Source organism: Myotis yumanensis, unplaced genomic scaffold, assembly GCF_028538775.1.
Source record: "Myotis yumanensis isolate MYYU_CA2020_CCGP unplaced genomic scaffold, mMyoYum1.0.hap1 SCAF_3, whole genome shotgun sequence".
Lineage (NCBI taxonomy): Eukaryota > Metazoa > Chordata > Mammalia > Chiroptera > Vespertilionidae > Myotis > Myotis yumanensis.
Window position 1 is genome coordinate 91,283,027 of NW_027223754.1, and position 20,627 is coordinate 91,303,653.

The window sequence follows — 20,627 nt, forward strand, 5'->3', positions numbered from 1 at the left end:
TTATTGTGCCACCATTTTGGAAATCTGCAAAATGTCATATGGGCTGTAGCACTTGTACCTGTCAAATACTTTCTGGAGGTGGCACACGATCTCCTGGGTCATGATATTGATCCACTTGGAAGCATCAGTTACTTTCCTCTTCACTCCAGCATCATAGAGATCCCAGGCATCTTGGTAAATCAGTTCATAATCAATGATAGTGCCATCTTCTGCTCTTCTACCCTTTGTGAGGGCAACAATCAGCTTGTGGAAGTCACCAGATGTGTCAGAAGTAATGTCTTTCTCCATATCAGACTTGTACATTTCGTTGTAGACTCTGTTAATTTCCTGCTGCTCCTGGATGGTCCTTGGGCAGAGGATCTCAATGAGAGAGTTCTCATCAGCACCTAGCCCCTTCATGGAAGCCTTCAGCTCCTAAGCATCATACTGAGTAGGTTTTTACAAGAGGCCCAAAATGACTGTCTCCAGATGGCCGGACAAGGTGGTCTTGAGTGCTGATGTAAGTTTCCTTTTGGACATTCTCTGGCAGGCAAAGACAATATCTTGTCTCTGTTCATTGCTGTCAGTCAAAATGTTAACAGTGGTGACCTCACCCATCCCTTTGGTCTTTTTTTTTTAATGACAAATTAGTTTTATTATATTACTAGAGACCTAGTGCATGAATTCATACACCAGTAGGTTTCCTCAGCCTGGCCTGTAGGATCAGGTCAAAACCGGCTCTCTGACAACCCACAACAGGTCCCGGATTGCAAGAGGGTGCAGGCCAGGCTGAGGGACCCCACTAGTGCACGATCGGGACTGTGGAGGGATACGGGAGGTTGGCCCGCTGGGAAAGGACCACAGGAGGGCTCCAGGGTGTGTCTGGCCCATCTTGCTCAGGCCTGATTTGCCAGACCCCAGCAGCATGCTAAGCTACTGGTCAGAGCATTTGCCCTGGTGGTCAGTGCACATCATAGAGAGCGGTTGAGTGGCCTTAGCATATTACGCTTAGATTGGCTGAATGGCCGACCGAATGACCGGACACTTAGCATATTAGGCTTTTATTATATAGGACAATTATTATAAGGTAGTTCTATTCAAAAACTACTTTCAAAACTAAAATGGTTTCCAAAAATAAAAGTAGCATCTACACTAATAAAAGAGAAACATGGTAATTAGTGTACGACCGCTACCCTTCCCATTGGCTAATCAGCATATCCTTATGCAAATTAACTGTCAGCCAAGATGGCGGCCGGCAGCCATGCTCTGAAGCAAACAGGGAGGCTTGCTTGCTCCAGTGATGGCAGACTCCAACGTTCCCCGCCTGACTTGCCGGCCTCTCAGCTGCAACTCTAAGCAACTATGTTGCAAATATAGAAGCTGAACAAAACCCCAGAAACCGGCTTTCAGTCAGCCGGGATTCAGCCAGCCGGACTGCAACATTGTATCAAATACAGAAGGTAAAGGCCAGAAACCTGCTTTTAGCAGCGAGGCCTCAGAGCTAAAGCTGGCCCAGAATAGAAAAAAGAAAAAAAGGAGCAGTTGGGAGCTTCAGTCACCCGCCAGCCTGAAAACGGCCCTCAGCCCCTTAGCCAGACTGGCCAGGCACCCCAGTGGGGACCCCCACCCTGATCCAGGACACCCTTCAGGGCAAACCAGCTGGCCCCCACCCATGCACCAGGCCTCTATTCTATATAGTAAAAGGGTAATATGCCTCCTGGAACCTGGATCAGCGGAGCAGCGAGGCCTCCGGGCACTGGGATCAGCATGACAGGGGGCAGCGCCCAAACCCCCTGATCGCCCTGTGGCTCTGTGTGTGACAGGGGGTGGGGCCACAACCTCCCTATCTGCCCTGCTCTGTTCATGACAGGGGAAGGCACCCCAACCCTCTGATCAGCCCTGCTCTGTGCCTGATAGGGGGGAGTTCCCCAATCCCCTGATCGCCCTGTGGCTCTGTGTGTGACAGGGGGTGGGGCCACAACCTCCCTATCTGTCCTGCTCTGTTCATGACAGGGGAAGGCACCCCAACCCTCTGATCGGCCCTGCTCTGTGTGTGACAGGGTAGAGCCATAACCTCCCCATTGGCCCTGCCCTGAGTGTGACAGTGGCGGCGCCCAACCCCCTGATCGGCCCTGCTCTGTAGGTGATAGAAGGTGGCGCCCCAACCCCCCTCCACTGGCCTTGCTCTGTGTGTAACGGGGTAGAGCCATAACCTCCCCATTGGCCCTGCCCTGAGTGTGACAGGGTGCAGTGCCCCAACCCCCTGATCCGCCCTGCTCTGTGTGTGACAGGGGGCGGTGCCCCAACTCCCCTATCGGCCCTGCTCTGTGAGTGACAGGGGGGAGCTCCTCAACCCCCTGATGGGCCCTGCCCTGTGCATGACAGGGGGGAGCTCCTCAACCCCCTGATCGACCCTGCTCTGTGTGTGACAGGGTACGGAGCCCCAACCCCCTGATTGGCCCTGCTCTGTGCGTGACAGGGGGTGGCGCCGCAACCTCCCCATCGACCCTGCCTTGAGTGTGACAGGGGGCAGTGCCCCAACCCCCCAATCGGCCCTACCCTGAGCGTGACTGAGGGTGGCATCGCAACCTCCCGATCCACCCTGCTCTGTGCATGACAGGGGGGGCGGCGCCCCAACTCCCCAATCGGCCCTGCTCTGAGCCTGACCAGGGGCTGCACCTAGGGATTGGGCGTGACCTCTGCCACCCGGGAGCAGGCCTAAGCCAGCAGGTCATTATCTTCCGAGGGGTCCCAGACTGCGAGAGGGCACAGGCCGGGCTGGGGGGCCCCCCCTCTCCCCCCCGAGTGTACAATTTTTTGTGCACCGGGCCTCGAGTATCCATATAAATTGAAGTAATATTCTTTAAAACTTTTTATAGAGATGATTTGAATAAAAAAATATAGGAAGAATAATTATTCTTGGTATATAGTAATATAATATGTTTCTTAGATATAATATGTTTCTAATACTACATTACAGTTTTTTTTCCTAAAGACTATGTTCTTTTCTAAGTCTTTTAACTTTTAATTTTTTCATAAAATTACTGGAAACCACCTTCAAATTGGCATTTTATTTTTTTAATTTTTTTTCAGAGTGAATTTGTTGAAGAAACTCTATACTGTGCTCCACAGAGATTGCACCAGTCTGCACTCCCACCAGCAGTGTACGAGGGTTCCCTGTTCTCCACATCCTCACCAGCACTTGTAATTTGTTGATTTGTTGATGGAGCCTCATTGTCATTTTTATTTGCCTCTCTCTGATGATGAGTGACTTTGAGCATTTTTTCATATGCCTCTTGGCTTTCTGTATGTCCACTTTGGAGAAGTGTCTATGTAGGTCCTTTGCCCATTTTTAAAATAGATTGTTTATCTTCCTTTTTTAAGTTGTATGAGTTCCCTATAAATTTTTTAAAAATTTTTATTAAATCTTTATTGTTCAGATTATTACAGTTGTTCCTTTTCTCGCCCCCCCCCCCCCCCCGCCCCATAGCTTCCCTCCACCCGGTTCACACCCCAACCTCTGCCCTTACCCCCCCCCCCACTGTCCTCATCCATAGGTGTACGATTTTTGTCCAGTCTCTTCCCGCACTCCCACACCCCTTTCCCCCCCCCCCCCCCCCCGCCCAGAGAATAGTCAGTCCACTCCCTTTCTATGCCCCCTGGTTCTATTATATTCACCAGTTTATTCTCTTCATTTGATTATTTATTCACTTGATTTTTAGATTCACTTGTTGATAGATGTGTATTTGTTGTTCATAATTTGTATCTTTACCTTCTTCTTCTTCTTCCTCTTCTTAAAGGATACCTGTCAGCATTTTATATAATACTGGTTTGGTGGTGATGAACTCCTTTAGCTTTTTCTTATCTGTGAAGTTCTTTATCTGACTTTCAATTCTGAATGATAGCTTTGCTGGGTAAAGTAATCTTGGTTGTAGGTTCTTGCTATTCATCACTTTGAATATTTCTTGCCACTCCCTTCTAGCCTGCATAGTTTCTTTGAGAAATCAGCTGACAGTCGTATGGGTACTCCCTTGTAGGTAACTGACTGTTTTTCTCTTGCTGCTTTTAAGATTCTCCCTTTGTCTTTTGCTCTTGGCATTTTAATGATCATGTGTCTTGGTGTGGTCCTCTTTGGATTCCTTTTGTTTGGGGTACTCTGCGCTTCCTGGACTTGTAAGTCTATTTCTTTCACCAGGTAGGGGAAGTTTTCTGTCATTATTTCTTCAAATAGGTTTTCAATATCTTGCTCTCTCTCTTCTTCTGGCACCCCTATAATTTGGATGTTGGTACGCTTGAAGCTGTCCCAGGGGCTCCTTACACTATCTTCATATTTTTGGATTCTTTTTTCATTTTGCTTTTCTGGTTGGGTGTTTTTTGCTTCTTCGTATTTCAAATCGTTGACTTGATTCTTGCAATCCTCTAGTCTGCTGTTGGGAGTCTGTATAATATTCTTTATTTCAGTCAGTGTGTGCTTAATTTCTAGTTGGTCCTTTATTACAACCTCGAGGGTCTCATTAGATTTCTTGTAGATCTCATTAAGCTTATTGGCAGTTTCTATAAAATTCTTGAAAAACCTTAAAGGTGTGGTTTTGAACTCTATATCCAGTAGTTTGCTTTCCTCCATTTCTGTCATTTGTGTCCTTTTTCTTTGTCTCCGCATTTTTTATGCTTCCCTGTGTTGATAAGGTGGTTTTCTGTGCTAAGTGTCCTCTTGGGCCCAGTGGTTCAGCCTACCCAATTACCTGAGGAGGACACTCTTGGTGCACCCCCTTGTGGTCTTTGTGCACAGTCTTGTTGTAGTTAAGCCTTGATTGTTGTAGGTATCACTGGGAGGAGTTGACCTCCAGGCCAATTGGCTGTGAGAATCAGCTGTGTCTGCAGTGGGAGAACTTCTGTGCTAGAGACACCCCTCTGGGGCAAGACTTGCTTTAATGGGGCTTTGGTGCTCACTGAGTCTGCCCCCTGAGTGTGTCCTTTATGGTTCCACGGAGCTGCAAACTGGATGGTCCCACTCTGACCTCTGGGTTTCCTGGCTCCTGGATCTCTAGGGAGGTGCTAATCTAGCCTTTGCCTGAGGCTATCCAGCAAAAGCCTCCCTGCAGGGCTTGGGTGGGGCGGGTCCCATGGGATCAACAGAGGGGCTAGCATTTATGGCTGCTCTCAGTCCTGCCCTCAGAGGCTCTGCTTCTCAATGTCCCAGTAATCGCTGCAAGCCCCTTGGAGAGAAAGCTGCCATTAAAATGGCAAAAAACAAGTACCTCTGAAATCAATAAAAGTTATTTTTAAAAAATAAAATATATATATATATATATAATTTATACTCATTGCTACTTAAAAATTACAGTAATTATTATACCTGCTACTAGATCCTATTATGCAATATGTCAATAAAAGAATAACTCTTATTATTATATCACATTTAAAAAATATATCTTTTTTTATAATTTATTGCTGGTAGGACAGTAACCAATTTTGCATTTACTAGTAAATTTATTTCAGCATTCTTTTAAAAAAATATTTTATTGATTTTTTACAGAGAGGAAGAGAGAGGGATAGAGAGCTAGAAACATCGATGAGAGAGAAACATCGATCAACTGCCTCCTGCACACCTCCTACTGGGGATGTGCCCACAACCATGGTACATGCACTTGACAGGAATTGAACCTAGGACCCTTCAGTCCACAGGCTGACCCTCTATTCACTGAGCCAAACCAGTCAGGTCTAAAAACATATCTTGATAAATATATTTCAACATAATTGGTTTTTTTAATAATCCTTTACATTTTATTTTATGCATTTAAAAACATTGTTCTGGCCTAACCTGTTTGGCTCAGTGGATAGAGCATCGGCCTGTGGACTGAAGGGTCCCAGGTTCGATTCCGGTCAAGGGCATGTACCTTGGCTGCAGGCACATCCCCAGTTGGGGGGATGTACAGGAGGCAGCTGATCAATGCCTCTTTCTCATCAATGTTTCTAACTCTGTATCCTTCTCCCTTCCTCTCTGTAAAAAAATCAATAAAATATTTTTTAAAAAATAAAAATAAAATAAAAAACATTGTTCTCGGAGAACCAAGATGGTGGCTAAGGTAAATGCCAGTACTTGCTGTCTCCCAAAACATAAAAAATTACAACTAAAATACAGAACAACCATCATTGAGAACTGCCTAAAATCTGGCTGAATGAAGTTCTACAACTAGAGAAGTAAATAAGAAAGCACATTGAGACTGGTAGGAGGGGCAGAGGCATGGAATGGGCTGGTCCAACACCCACAAGTAGCATTTTTTTTCAGTGGGAAGGATATTTCCAAGACCTCCTGTGAGAAGTAGAGGGTCCCAGCCCTATACCAGACTCCCAGCCCATGGTTCCAGAGCTGGGAAGAGAAGTTTCAGTAACTTCAGGCTGTAAAAACCAGTGGGGATTATGGCTGAGTGACATAGAAGCTGCTGGAATCTCAGCTGTTCCTCTTAAATAGTCCATACATGAACTTATATGGTCCTGCCTCCTCTGCCACCAGGCAGCAGTTTTGGGGGAATCCAGGGACATGCAGGGAGGAACTGAACTGTTTGGTATCAGAACAGGAACTTGGGGTCAGCTTTCTCTCAGCAGTGTTGCTCCCAAGGGTCATTGTTCCTCTGCTGGGACGTCCCCTGTTGCAGAGCTACCTGGCAGCTATATCTGAGTTTCCATCAGTGTGGCCCACCTTGGTGATTCCCTGAGACCCACCCCACCCAATTTGCAGACACACCCAAGCTATCTATAATGGCTTTTCCATATGAATGGCCTCTCCTGGCTTAGGCTTCAGACTACTAAAATCTCTCAAACAAGCAGCAGCTGGAGTCAATGTGCCCCAAACCTATCAATAAAAGGCCCAAGACCTGGCACTAGCACCAGTCTGACTTCCTTCACAGCTGGACCTTGCCTGGTCACTTCCTAGCCCAATCCAAGTAGCAGCTATCTACAGGTCTCTCTGTAGCTTCTGCTGGTGGCTACAGACAATGGCAGACTTTACACCTCCCAAGAGGCCCCAGAACCAGTGCACTTAGGGGAAAGCTTCAGTACATACCAGATTACAGTTCTACACATCCACAAGTAACTCACTCAAGGGGAAGACTCAGCAAGCACCAAAGCCCCACTGAAGCAAGTCCTTCTCCACAGGGGTGTCTTCTGCACAGCAGCTCTTCCATTGTAGACACAGCTGATCCTCACAGCCAATTTGGCCTGGAGGTCAAATCCTCCCAGTGACACCTACAGCAATCAAGGTTCAACTACAAAAAGACTGCACACAGCCTACACAGGGGCACACCTAGAATTCCCAGCTCAGGTGACTGGGGAGGCCAAGCCACTGGACCCTACAGGACACTTACTATATTCTACTAATTCTAGGAGACATAACAGTTCTACCTAATAGATAGAAACAAACACAGGGAAGCAGCCAAAATGTGGAGACAAAGAAACATGTCACTAATGAAAGAAATGGAAGCAAGCAAACTACTGGATAGAGAGTTCAAAACTATGGTTATAAGGATTCTCAAGGATCTTAGTGAGAGCTTCAAGGGGATTAATGAGAGCATTAAGGGACTTAGTGAGATTTTCAAGGATCTTAGTGAGAATTTCAATGACATGAAAAAGTACCAGTGAGAAATTAATCATACACTAACTGAAATAAAGAGTAATTTACAGAGATTCAACAGTAGAGTAGAGGATTCTGAGAATTAAATCAATGATTTGGAAGATGAGGAAGCAAAAAACACCCAATCAGAAAAACAAAAAGAAAAAAAAATCCAAAAATATGAAGATAGTGTAAGGAGCCTCTGGGACAACTTTAAGTGTACCAACATTCACATTATGTGGGTGCCAGAAGGAAAAGAGAGAGAGAGCAAGATATTGAAGACTTATTTGAAGAAATAATGACAGAAAACTTCCCCTACCTAGTTAAAGAAATAGACTTACCAGTCCAGGAAACACAAAGAGTCCTAAACAAGAGGAAGCCAAAGAGGACCACACCAAGACACATCATAATTAAAATGCCAAGGGTTAAAGACAAACAGAAAATCTTAAAAACAGTAAGAGAAAAACAGTTATCTATAAGGGAGCACCCATATGACTGTCAGCTGATTTATCAACAGAAACTTTGCAGGCCAGAAAGGAGTGGCAAGAAATATTCAAAGGGATGAATAGCAAGAACCTACATCCAAGATTACTCTACCCAGCAAATCTATCATTTAGAACTGAAGGTCAGATAAAGAGCTTCACAGATAAGAAAAAGCTAAAGGAGTTCATCACTACCAAACCAGTATTTCATGAAATGTTGAAGGGTATTCTCTAAGAAGAGGAAGAAGAAGATGAAGATGAAGATGAAGAAGAAGAAGAAGAAGAAGAAGAAGAAGAAGAAGAAGAAATATGAACAATAAAATGGCAATAAATACATATCTATCAGCAATTGAATCTAAAAATTAAAATGAATGAATAAGAAATCTAATGAATAAAGTAAGCTGATAAATAAAATAGAATCATTGGCATGGAAACATAGAACAGACTGAAGATTCTCAGAGGGAAGGGGGTTGGGGGGTGGAAGAGATTAAACAAAGATCTTATATGCATACTAGAGGCCTGGTGCATGAATTCGTGCATCAGTGAAGTCCCTTGGCTTGGCCTGTGGGATTGGGCCGAAACCAGCTCTCCGCCATCCCCCGGATTGTGAGAGGGCGCAAGCCAGGCTGAGAGACCCCACCAGTGCACAATCAGGGCCAGGAAGGGACGCAGGAGGTTGGCCAGCTGGGGAGGGACCATGGGAGGGCTCCAAGGTGTGTCCTGCCCGTCTCGCTCAGTCCCCATTGGTCAGACCCCAGCAGCAAGCTTACCTACCGGTTGGAGCATCTGCCTCCTGGTGGTCAATGCACGTCATAGCGAGCGGTTGAGCAGCCTTAGCATACCATTAGCTTATTATGCTTTGATTGGTTGAACAGCCAATCAGTTGACTGGACAGTTAGCATATTAGGCTTTTATTATATAGGATATGCATTACCTATGGACACAGACAATAGAGTGTGAAGGCCTGGAGCAGGGTGGGAACTGGGTGGAGGGCGGCACAGGCAGGGGGGTTAGAGGGGAGGTAACATCTGTAATACTCTCAGCAATAAAGATGTAAAAAATAAATAAAATAAAATAATTTTAAAAAGCATTATTCTGAGAGGGAGTCCAGAGGTTTCTTCAGACTGCCAAAGGAATGCATAGCACATGTGATTAAGAGCCCCTACAAACATTTATACCACAATTTCTATGATGAAGGATTGTAATGTAAATTACAAATGTCAGAACCCAACTCCCTTTTTGTCAAACAGGTGTCACCTTTGCCTCTCTGAGTTCCCCAATTCAGGCCATTCTGGTTTCTTTCCACTATCTCAGTTGGACAAACCCCTTCTCTGTGTGCTTTCAATTCTTACTTCCATAAGAATGACTATTCTATATAATAAAGCGGTAATATGCAAATTGACCGTCATGCCCTCACACAAGATGGCTACCCTCATGTGGCCACAAGATGGCCGGCAGGGGAGGGCAGTTGTGGGAGATCAGGCCAGCAGGGAGGTCACTTTGGGGGGACCAGGCCTGCAGGGGAGGGCCATTAGGAGCGAATAGGCCAGCAGAGGAGGGCAGTTGGGGGCAAAATCAGGCTGGCAGGGGAGGGCAGTTGGGGATGATTGGGCCAGCAGGGGAGCAGTTAGGCATCGATCAGGCTGGCAGGGGAGTGGTTAGGGGGTGATCAGGCTGGCAGGCAGGTGAGCTGTTGGGAGCCAGCAGTCCCAGATTGTGAGAGGGATGTCCAACTGCCAGTTTAGGACATCCCCTGAGGGGTCCCAGATTGGAGTGGGTGTAGGCAGTTGGACATCCCCCGAGGGGTCCCGATTGGAGCGGGTGCAGGCTGGGCTGAGGGACACACTCCCCCCCCCCCCCCCCCAGCCAGTACACGAATTTTGTGCACCAGACCTCTAATTAAATATGAATACCCAGCCTGTCCTCCCTGCAAGCCCCAATCATGCAAGCATCTATGTTTTTGTTTTGTGTCCAACATCATATCAATTTCTCCATTTTCTCAACAAATAACTGCTTTTTCCTAACATCTCTCTTCTATTCTCCCAAACGCAAAATGCAATTAAACAACTCTGAGTGCTCTGTCTCTTAGCTTCTGCTACTCAGGTGCCAAAATCCATTAATTCGCCTAGATATTTGTGTTTCACGGTGTTAAATTGTATGATGATTTACTTTAAAAGACTTCAGTATCAACAGTATGTGTGTAGAAATTAACTTTAATCTACACCCTGGAGATTGCATACCCTAATTAAGAACCCACACTCTAGGGGGATTTGTTAGCATTTGAAGTACCCTCTACTGGTAGTTACAGAAGCACTTCAAGTTTATCATTGATTTACAAATGAAATGTTATGATGCATGGAATTTGCTTCAAAATAATCTGCCACAACCTTCGCGGCAGGGTTCAGGATCTGAAGGAGGGGCCGACACACAAATGAATATGCTATACAAGAAATATGAATTTAGAAGGCATGGGGGGCCAGATGGAAACCTCTTTCTTGAAGAGGCACTCCTGAGACTGGGTCCAGTCTGCTTTTTATTCAGTCTTAGATACACATCTTGCCCTCTAGCAATGCATACAGGCATATCAAAGGTAGTTTGGTAAACAGTAAGAGGATTATCAGGTTAGGGAATTGCTTTGAGCCACCACTGTCTCAACAGATGAGGTGCTTAGCATCAGCCCTGCTAACTCCCAAGGTCCATCGGCCTTCCGCATTCCTTGGTGCACTCTCATGATAGTATTGGTGGTGGGTGGCTTCCTACAATAATCCAGGAGAAAAAAAATTCAGGAAGAAGGGCAAATAGGTAGGAATATGGATAAAACAAGATTGACCTTGAGGTGAAAATTGTTGAAACTGGGTGATGTGTAATATCGGGGAGAGGAGAGGTCATTAGCATTCTCTGTATTTTGTATATATTTGAAACTTTCCATAATAAAAAGTTTTGAAATATGTCATATATGCAATCTACAGCAGAGTTTCTATCTAAATGTAACAGATTGAATATGTGCTACCTACCTTACTTCCTAAAACCTTACCAAAATGACAGGAAAGGTATTTTTTTAAAAAAGGCATAAGCAGCCCAGCCAGAGTGGCTTATTGTTGAGCATCAACCCATGCACCCCAAGAGGTCGCCGATTTGATTCCCAGTCAGGGCACATGCCTGGGTTGTGGGCTCGATCCACAGTGGGAGCCATGCAAGAGGCAGCTGATCGATGTTTTAATCTCTCTGTCCCTCTCCCTCTCTCTCTAAAATCAATAAAAACATATTTTTTTTAAAAAAAGAGGCATAAGCACATACGGTTGGAGAGAATGGGAGAAAAGATGAAAAACTTTGGAGGCTGGATAGACAATGGGTGAGTGACAAGGGATTAGCAGACCCCCCAAATGGGAACAACCTGTTTTATTTTATTTCATTTATTTTTTTAAACTATCTTCCTTTATTTATTTATATTTGCAATATGAAATAGAAGCTCAGCACGAACACACACACACATCCAGGCCAGCCTGAGAGAAGGACCTGGAATAAGGGCACCTGGCAGCTTGGCTGGATCCCAGACCCTCAGGCTTTGGAGGGGGACCCCAGCTGGACCCCCACCAAACCCTGCGCCAGGGTCTGTGGGAGGTGCAGTGGTCTCATGAGTGTGCCAGGGCCTCAAGGGAAATCACCAGAGAGACCCTCCTGGACTAGGACCCCAGCCACCAGAGAGCCACAGGGCCAGGCAGAGGGTCCTTTAGCTCCCAACTGGGGACCCCACACCTCCTGGGCCCCCAGGAGGACCTGAGCTGAAAGGCTAATGGTGGGTGTGAGCATCTGCACCAAGACGGGCACGGAGGGAGAGAGAGGGGTGGATGGTGCCTCAGGAACCCCAATGCAGTCATCCTGGGACAGGGTGAAGGTCTAACCCCCACCCTTCCCCAGGGCTGTGCTTCCTTCTGGCTCTCCTCCCACCCCTTGCTCCTCCCTCAACATATTTATGATATACTAGAGGCCCTGTGCACGACATTAATGCACTCGGGGGTGAGATTGTCCCTCAGCCCAGCCTGCACCCTTTAGCAGTCCAGAAGCCCTCAGGGGATGTTTGACTGATGGCTTAGGCCTCCTCCCCACAGTCAGACATCCTTAGCACTGCCACAGAGGCAGGAGATGCTCTCACCACCTCACTTCTGCTGCGCTCACCAGCTGTTAGCCCAGCTTCTGGATGAACAGCACTCCCCCTGTGGGAGCACATTGACCACCAGGGGGCAGCTCCTGCATTGAGCATCTGCCCCCAGGTGGTCAGTGCGTGTCATAGTGACCGGTTGGTCCGCCGTTCAGTCAATTTGCATATTACCCTTTTATTATGTAGGATAATATAGGACGCTCACTCTTTCTCCTTTTTCTCTACAAGACTCTATATCTTTATTCTAGAAGACAAAACTCCATCATTTATTTTCTCAATGCAAATGGCAGGAGGGAGGGAGCCTGTCTCCCTAGCACCAAAGTCCTGGGAGTCCAGAGGAGAGAATCTGGAGGGGTGGCAGTGGAGATGGAATGGGGTGAAGATGGGATGCGATGATGGGGCAACAGGCCATCATGGGTCACACTGTGACCCCACCTTGGCAGAGTCCATGCACAGGATGAGGATTTGGTGGCCACGACAAGAGCCAGGCAGTTATTGAGAGTCTGGGGACACTGGCCCTTCTTGGGCAGGGCCATTGGGCATTAGAGACAGCTGGAGGGTCTGAGCGCTCTGGCTTTGGGGAAGCCTTGAGGGCTCTGGGCTCTTGTCCTCCTTCATGTTCTAAGGGGTCTGGTGGGCCCCAGGAGCTGGGACAGAGGTAGCTGGGTTTCTGGTTGCACTGTCCAAGGAGCTGGGGATGGAGTTTGTCTCTCTGATGGTGTCCTGGAGGTCTCTGATGCTAACCAAGGCCTGACAGGGGTCTGAGGGCTCTGCTACTTTGCCGCCATCTGAGACTTCCTGGAGTGCTGAGGAGGGTATAGGATCCTGAGGCCTGAGCTGCCAGGAGGGTATAGGATCGCTGATTTGATTCCCAGTCAGGGCACATGAGGAGGGTATAGGATCCACAGGCCACAGGGCTGGCCAGGTTCCAGGCAGGGAAGTTTTGGGGCACACCAAACAGGCCCTGTGGGGCAGGAGTCCCAGAGCACAATTCCTTATCCCCACAGTCTTAGGGGCTGGTCAGGCGTCTCTAGGCACTGGGTCAAAGGTGGCTGTCCAGCTGGAGCTGGGAGGCTAGGGCCAGGGCTAGGGTAAGAGAGCCGGATGGCATCTTGGGAAACCTGGCCATCCTCCTTGTTGTCTTATTCTTCATTCTCTGTGCTGCCTCCACTTGGAAAGCCTGGAGGCTGGCCCAGGTGGCACCCCCTGGCCAGCTGGCTGCCCTGCCAGGCTCTGTCCTTCTGGATCCAGTCCTTGTAGCATATCTCAAGCAGGTTGGCATTATGGTTCTTATCGTCGACATTGAGGGAGATGGTAATGTTGGCTGTCTTGTCAAAAGGCATGTTCACACTTTGCTCCTTCTCCCACATTCCTCGTCATTATAATTAAGTTAACAGGTTATTCTTTTTTATTAATTCACTGTTATTTTTAACAAATTTTAGTAAATAGAACAAATGTTGGAGAAAAGACTAGTAATTTTGCCAACATAAATAAACATTACATACCTACAACTATAGTCTACATATTTAAATCCAGGTGTCACTGCTCATAAACAATATTTTATGAATGATTAGCATGTGATCACACCACATTGCACTCGGTAATTGCACTTGGTGATTGCTTCAATTGTCTGGTGGCATGACCTTCTGTAGCAAGCATACTGGCAGATGTTCCCATGTGCATTTGTTTACTTGAAGTGACTGGTGAATGAATGCCATTATTACACTTAGTATAAATTTATAAATTACTGTAATATACATAGAAAACTTTTCTGTGAAATTAAACTTTCATACATATTTAATTTTAATTACACAAATATGTCTACATAAGTACAAACAGCTAAACTAAGTAATTTGTCAGTTTTTTAACATATAAATTTAGAAAACTACTTTATTATATAACAGACTTTTGACTGTAATGGACACTCCCTCACCTGAATTAATCCATTATATCAAGGTTTTACTGTATTGTTGAGTTTCTGTTCCCTCATCTGTAAAATGAATATGATCATCCTTGTTATACAACTTTGCTGTGAAGAGTAAATTAGATAAAAAGAGTGAGCAGAGCATGAGACTATTACATGACAGGCACTCAATAAAGAATTATAAATTAACATTAGAGGCCCAGTGCACAGATTTGTGCACTGGTGGGGTCCCTCAGCCTGGCCTATGCCCTCTTGCAATCTGGGACCCCTCAGGGATGTTGGACTGCCTGTTTAGTATGACATCCCTTGAGGGATATAGTAGTTTGTGAAACAGCAGGCGGCCGAGGAGGAGCCTGAGCTGGCCTGCTATGCCTGTCACCACTGCTCGGTAGTGCTGCTGTGGCAGCAGGAGAAGCTCCCGCCACCACAGCTGTGCTCCCCAGCGGTGAGCCCGGCTTCTGGCTGAGCGGTGCTCCCACTGTGGGAGTGCACTGACCACCAGGGGGCAGATCCTGCATTGAGCGCCTGCTGCCTGGTGGTCAGTATGCATCATACTGACTGGTCAAGCAGTCATAACGGTTGCTTAGGCTTTTATATATATAGATTCCGCCCTGGCCAGGTGGCTCAGTTGGTTGAGCATTGTCTGCTGCACCAAAAGATTGCTGGTTCAGGCACATGCCTGGGTTGTGGGTTCAATCCCTGATAGGGAGCATGCAGGAGGCAGCAGATCAATGTTCCCCTCTCACAAGGGTGTTTCTCTTTCTCTCTCCCCCTTTTTTTCTCTTTAAAAACAAATCAATAAAAAGATTTTTTTTTCATTATAATTAACATTCAGACACAATGCTAAGTACTTTACAACAGCTAATCATCTTAACTCTCCAAATAAGAACTCTACTATGTTTATTAAATCTGAATTTCCTGCTGGCCAAAAAGCTTATGAGGAGTATACTAGTAGTTTTGTCTGTAAGCATAGTATGCTTTCGAAATTTAACATTTATAGAGGGCCCATTAGATGCAAAGTTTAAGGAACACAGTGTCAGCCACTCTGGAGTGCAAAGTGAAGAGAAGGTGCCTGAAGAATATGAGAGTCTAAATGAGAAGTGACAGCATCTAATGCAAATAATCCTATATAATAAAAGCCTAGGTGACGCCTTGCGTGATGTCGCTACAAGATGGCCACCACAAGATGGCCGGAAAGGGAGGGCAGTTGTGGGAGATCAGGCCAGCAGGGGAGGGCAGTTGGAGGCAATCAGGCTAGCAGGCAGAAGCAGTTAGGGGCAATCAGGCAGGCAGGCAGGCAAGCAGTTAGGACCCAGCAGTCCCCTGAGGGGTCCCAGATTGGAGAGGGTTCAGGCCAGGCTGACGGACACCCCCACTCCCGTGCATGGATTTCATGCACCGGGCCTCTAGTTTAGACTAATAATTTGAAAAGAGCTCAATGAAACATTTAATCAAATGCAGAGTTGCCAAAAATCGACCTTTGTGCAAATCCATCTTCCTCACTATTCCTGGAATGGTTTCTAGGTGTTAGTTATTTCAGAAGTAAAGACTCACTCACTCAAATCCCCTTAGGACAGTGGTTCTCAACCTTCCTAATGCCTCGACCCTTTAATACAGTTCCTCATGTTGTGGTGACCCCCAACCATAACATTATTTTCGTTGCTACTTCATAACTGTAATTTTGCTACTGTTATGAATCGTAATGTAAATATCTGATATGCAGGATGTATTTAGGTGACCCCTGTGAAAGGGTCGTTCGACCCCCAAAGGGGTTGCGACCCACAGGTTGAGAACCGCTGCCTTAGGAGAAAAATGATTTGTGGTAAGTCCACATGGACATGACTTGGATCAGAGGCCCTTGGAGGAGCCAGCATCTCTGTCCAGTTATCATGGCCTACATGCTCTCATTATAGCTACCCTGGCTTCCCCTCCCTATCAACTAGCCAACTTCATCTCAACCTTATATACTTAAACTTGGAAGGAGCCAGACTGTCTGTGAATGGGCTGTCCTCAGATCAGATTCTCTGATCCTTTTTGTCCAATCATGATCAACCATGCCCCACCCAGCGCAGGGCAGCTTCCCTGAGCAGGAACTGTGGGCAGGTCAGTTTCATCTAGAAGGCAAAATTGGGTGTAGAAAGCACTATATCTACTTGAAAGACATGTTCAGCATACATAGTTTAACGAGAAATTCAGATGTGGTAGCTCTTTCTTATCATCCTTTGTTTTTATTTCCTAAATTCTTTGGGGTTCCCACTCATCACCCATGGTAGAGTTTCCAATAAGCAATACTTGGATGCTTTTTGGCCTCACCCTTAACTACCAAATCAGTGTCATGAAGAGTAGAGCTAAGAACTTGCTCTTTTTATTTTTTAAGAAAAGTGTCTTGTTCACTTTCAATAGCTAGCATGCTAGCTGGCAGAGTTAAAGTTCAATAAACCTTTGATGAAAATATAAGAAAATGATAAGATTTTCTTTTTTTTTTATGATAAGATTTTCTTAAACTACCACAACATATGAAAATCTTCATCTACTTTCTTGTCCTGAAAAATCTTCCTTGTTTCAGGTCAGTTTTTCTTGATTCCCCCACTTCGGGCACACTGACATCCCAGCCCCCTTTGCTACTCTCACATCCAGCCCAGGTGGAGGAAGGATCCAACCTTCAGATCTCTCTCTCAGTCCTTACCATCCTTACAAACACCTGCTTAGCACATTCAAGTCTGTAAGACCATCCTACAATATATAAGCACAGAGCGGGCTAAATCCAGATTTGAGGAAGAAGGGCTCCCATAATAGAAACAACTTACTGGAGCATAATCCTACAAGAAAATAAGAGCAGGAAACTTTGACTCTCCTCCTGAAGCATGGCATCCCCGTCTTCCCCAAGAACAATGAAGATAAATTTGCTTATACTGTATGCATAACAAAAGAGCTCAAAATAGTGTGGCCGGTATGGCTCAGTTGGTTGGAGCATCGTCCTGTACACTGAAAGGTTGTGGGTTCTATTCCTGATCAGGCCACATACCTAGGCTGAGGATTCAGTCCCTGGTTAGGGTGGGTGCAGGAGGCAACCAACCAATCAGTGTTTCACTCTCACATCATTGTATCTCTTCCTCTCTTTGAAATAAATAAAATAAATAAATAAATAAGCCAAAAATAGATCGCACAATTTCTCCAGAGTGGTCATTTTTTAAGTGTTGATAATCTCTTTTTTTTTTTTAAAGTCCCCCCTTCCCAAATAAAAGTTTTCCATAACCCTGCATTGGTTAAATGGTAAACTTCACACCTTCGTACATTTCCATATTTTGTTCCCCTTTTTCAGGAAACCACCTCCTTCTTTAATTGGGAAACTTCTTACCATTCCCCTAAAGACACAACTTAACAGTTGGCTGCTCCCTGTAGAGTTGGCCTTGGCCTCCCCGTTGCTCCCACAGGGCAGTGTGGCACAGCGTCAGTGCAGCACACAACACTTAGGTCACCAACATGGAAAGCCTGGCTCCAAGACAAGCATTGTCACTGTACATAAATTAGTTACCATCTCTGTGCCTTACGTTCCTCATCTGATATGATCATAAATTTACTGTTACCCTGTAGACTTTTTCTAATGTATTGTGTGATATGAATAAAGTTCTTAGACTAGTGACTGGCACATAATAAGCATGAACTAAATGTTACCTCTTATACATTTCTACTGTAGTCTTCAAAATTGTGTAATCAAGCTTCAATGAGTTTCTATTTTTAAAAAATATTTTTTTATTGATTTCAGAGAGGAAGGGAGAGGGAGAGAAAGATAGAAACAGCAATGATGAGAGAATCACTGATCGGCTGCCTCCTGCATGTCCTGCATTGGGGACTGAGCCCGCAACCCAGGCATGTGCCCTGACCGGGAATAGAACCGTGACCTCCTGCTTCATAGGTCGACGCTCAACCACTGAGCCATCCCAGCCAAGCATGGCAGTCTATTTTTATTCTTTCTTTGAGGTAGGTATTTTAGTCAAACTGGAATACAGATGCATGTGAGCTCCTCCTTTATAAGAATGTTTTACACTTAAATAGGTTTAATTATTTTTTAAAAAGTCCCGTCCCTTCCTTTCCTTCAGAATATAAGCTGAGACATAAAGTTGAGTCAAATTTATAATGTGCTTTTGACCTTATGAGATATAAATGCTGGAAACAAGCATGAATCCTCAAGTTTTCTAGTTCCTATGAAATTATACTGGGTAGCTTTGGTTTTAGAAGAACTATCAGTTAAGCAGTCTTTTCCCAATATGACTAATAATGGCAGTTATTAAAAGTGAAGCTAAAATACCTAGAATTAAGATTTTGGCAGAACACAATGACATTCCTATGTTTTGCACATTTTAAGTACTAGTATATGCCTTGATGAAATGTTCACTTCTCACTTAGATTTTAAAAGCAAGCAGTGGAAACAAATGACAGAAATAAAAGTTATCTGACAAATATACTTTAAATGCTTGTCCTCTAATGAATCTTAAAATAAGGAAAAAAAGCATGAGTTGAAGATCAAGATTGAAAACTGCTTAGAAAATCCTTGAGGAACTAACTGAAGAGTATTTCAGGCTATTTAAATTTCCTGGGAAGCTTTGTTGTGAGTACTTTGACAGTATTTTTCATTGTCAAGGCTAACCTTTCAAATCTGGTACAAAATTGTAAGTAAAATGATTTCACTTGGCCCATTTTTTACATGAATCTATCTCTAGTTTCCCTCTGGCTTTACAAGAAAAGGTCCAGCCATCACTGGCTGAAGTGGAAACCCCTGAGTCAGTGAGCTCAATCTGTCTTCCCCACAGGGCTCAGGAACTATCAGGTGCCAGTTGGCTGTAGAGTGCTGCTTGGATGCTCAATTATATTTTCTCCCCTTAGTTCTGCTTAAGAGTGGACAGAGAGCTCTAGGCCACGTGGGGTCCCCTTTGCCCTGGTTGACATACATTCTACCAAATACAATAGTGAAAAAATGGTTTCTGTGCGTAAATTGATGCTGCAAAATTATTTTACTATCTAAAGCAGGGCATTCTTTATCGGGGACAAAAACATTTTCTTCCACATTTAATTAATCATTCTAGTTTCACCTTTTACCCCCATCTAACCACTTTGCCTCAGTTCCTGTCCATGTTAGCATTCCTTCCCTCCACTAGTCTATCATGGGGCATGGAGTATTTGTCTATTGTCCTTATAGAAATTTTGGGTTTTATCATTATGGTATTCATCAATCCATTTCTGTAATTATCATTTTTTATGAAAATCCAAGGCATAAATTTTCTTTAAAGATCCACTCATTCCTGCCTGGGCCGGTTTGTCTCGGTGGATAGAGCATCAGCCTGCAGACTGAAGGGTCCTGGGTTCGATTCTGGTCAAGGGAACATGCCTGGGTCGCAGGCTCGATCCCCACTAGGGGGCGTGCAGGAGGTGGCCAATCCATGATTCTCTCATCAACAACGTTTCTATTTCTCTCCCTTCCTCTCTGAAATCAATAAAAAATTTTAAAAAAAGATCCACCCATTCCCAAAGCCTGCTTCCTCCTTTTTTCTCAAGTAAAACAAAAATTCTATTTTTAAACGAATAAAAAAGACATTTCAGAGAGGCTATAAAGATCTAAGGAAAATTCTCTCTTACAAATATTTATTTATTAAGTAAAAATGATGCACTTTTCCAAAATGCAACCGGCAGGTTTTTCCCCCACCAAAAGTAAATATTAGATAGAATAAAAGATGTTGAGATGTCAAGCTATTTAATGTTTAAGTGTGCATGTATAATGAACAATAATGAAAACGGTGGCATATTTCTATTACTTCTAATATATTATAAAAATTAAACAAGTTTTAAAAGGCTTATCAAATTCTTTTTTTTACATTTTTGAGTTTATTTTCTATAAGTGAACCTCTTTTGCAAATGGACTACTAATGTCATATACCAGTAGAGGGCACTAAAACATTGCTTTTAAATATTAAAAAATTATTAAAGTATTTTGAAAGGGACTTTTTGGCAACTTTTCTCTTGCCCCTTAGCATATCGGAAAATGATGAAAGACATTTGCAAGGGAGAGAAACAGTTCAATTAGAAGATCAAAGCTAACAAATTACCATGACTAAGTTTGCAGAGAGAGAAACATTTTCTGTGTGAAAACCAGAGTGACAGCTATGTTTAAGATGTTTAGTATTAGTGAATGTCTCATGGACACAAAACTTCATGCTAGGTCTCTGATACCCCATAATCACTGTGGACAATTATGAATGGGAATCCCCCAAACTAAAATAAATGGCAAAACTCAATTGCACATACTTGGTTATACACTGTGGTCTAGAATATGTAACTTTAAAACCCTAGAATGTAAAAAGAGAGAACTCATGGATATGGACAACAGTGTGATGATTGTAGGGGGCAGTGGTGGGAGTGGAGGGCATAGAGGGAATAAATGGTGATGGGGGGAAAAAAAGTTTTAAAAAATCCTAGAAT

At 44.5% G+C, this 20,627-nt stretch overlaps 1 protein-coding gene across 1 annotated transcript; it reads right to left on the reverse strand.

Moving 5' to 3' along the window:
• LOC139006246 (annexin A2-like) lies at positions 1 to 12,765 on the reverse strand. The gene is given in 3 exon segments (XM_070408733.1): positions 1 to 606; positions 10,718 to 10,826; positions 12,665 to 12,765. Coding segments are annotated over 3 exon segments (816 nt in total).
• Between the last annotated feature and the right edge of the window lie 7,862 nt (positions 12,766 to 20,627).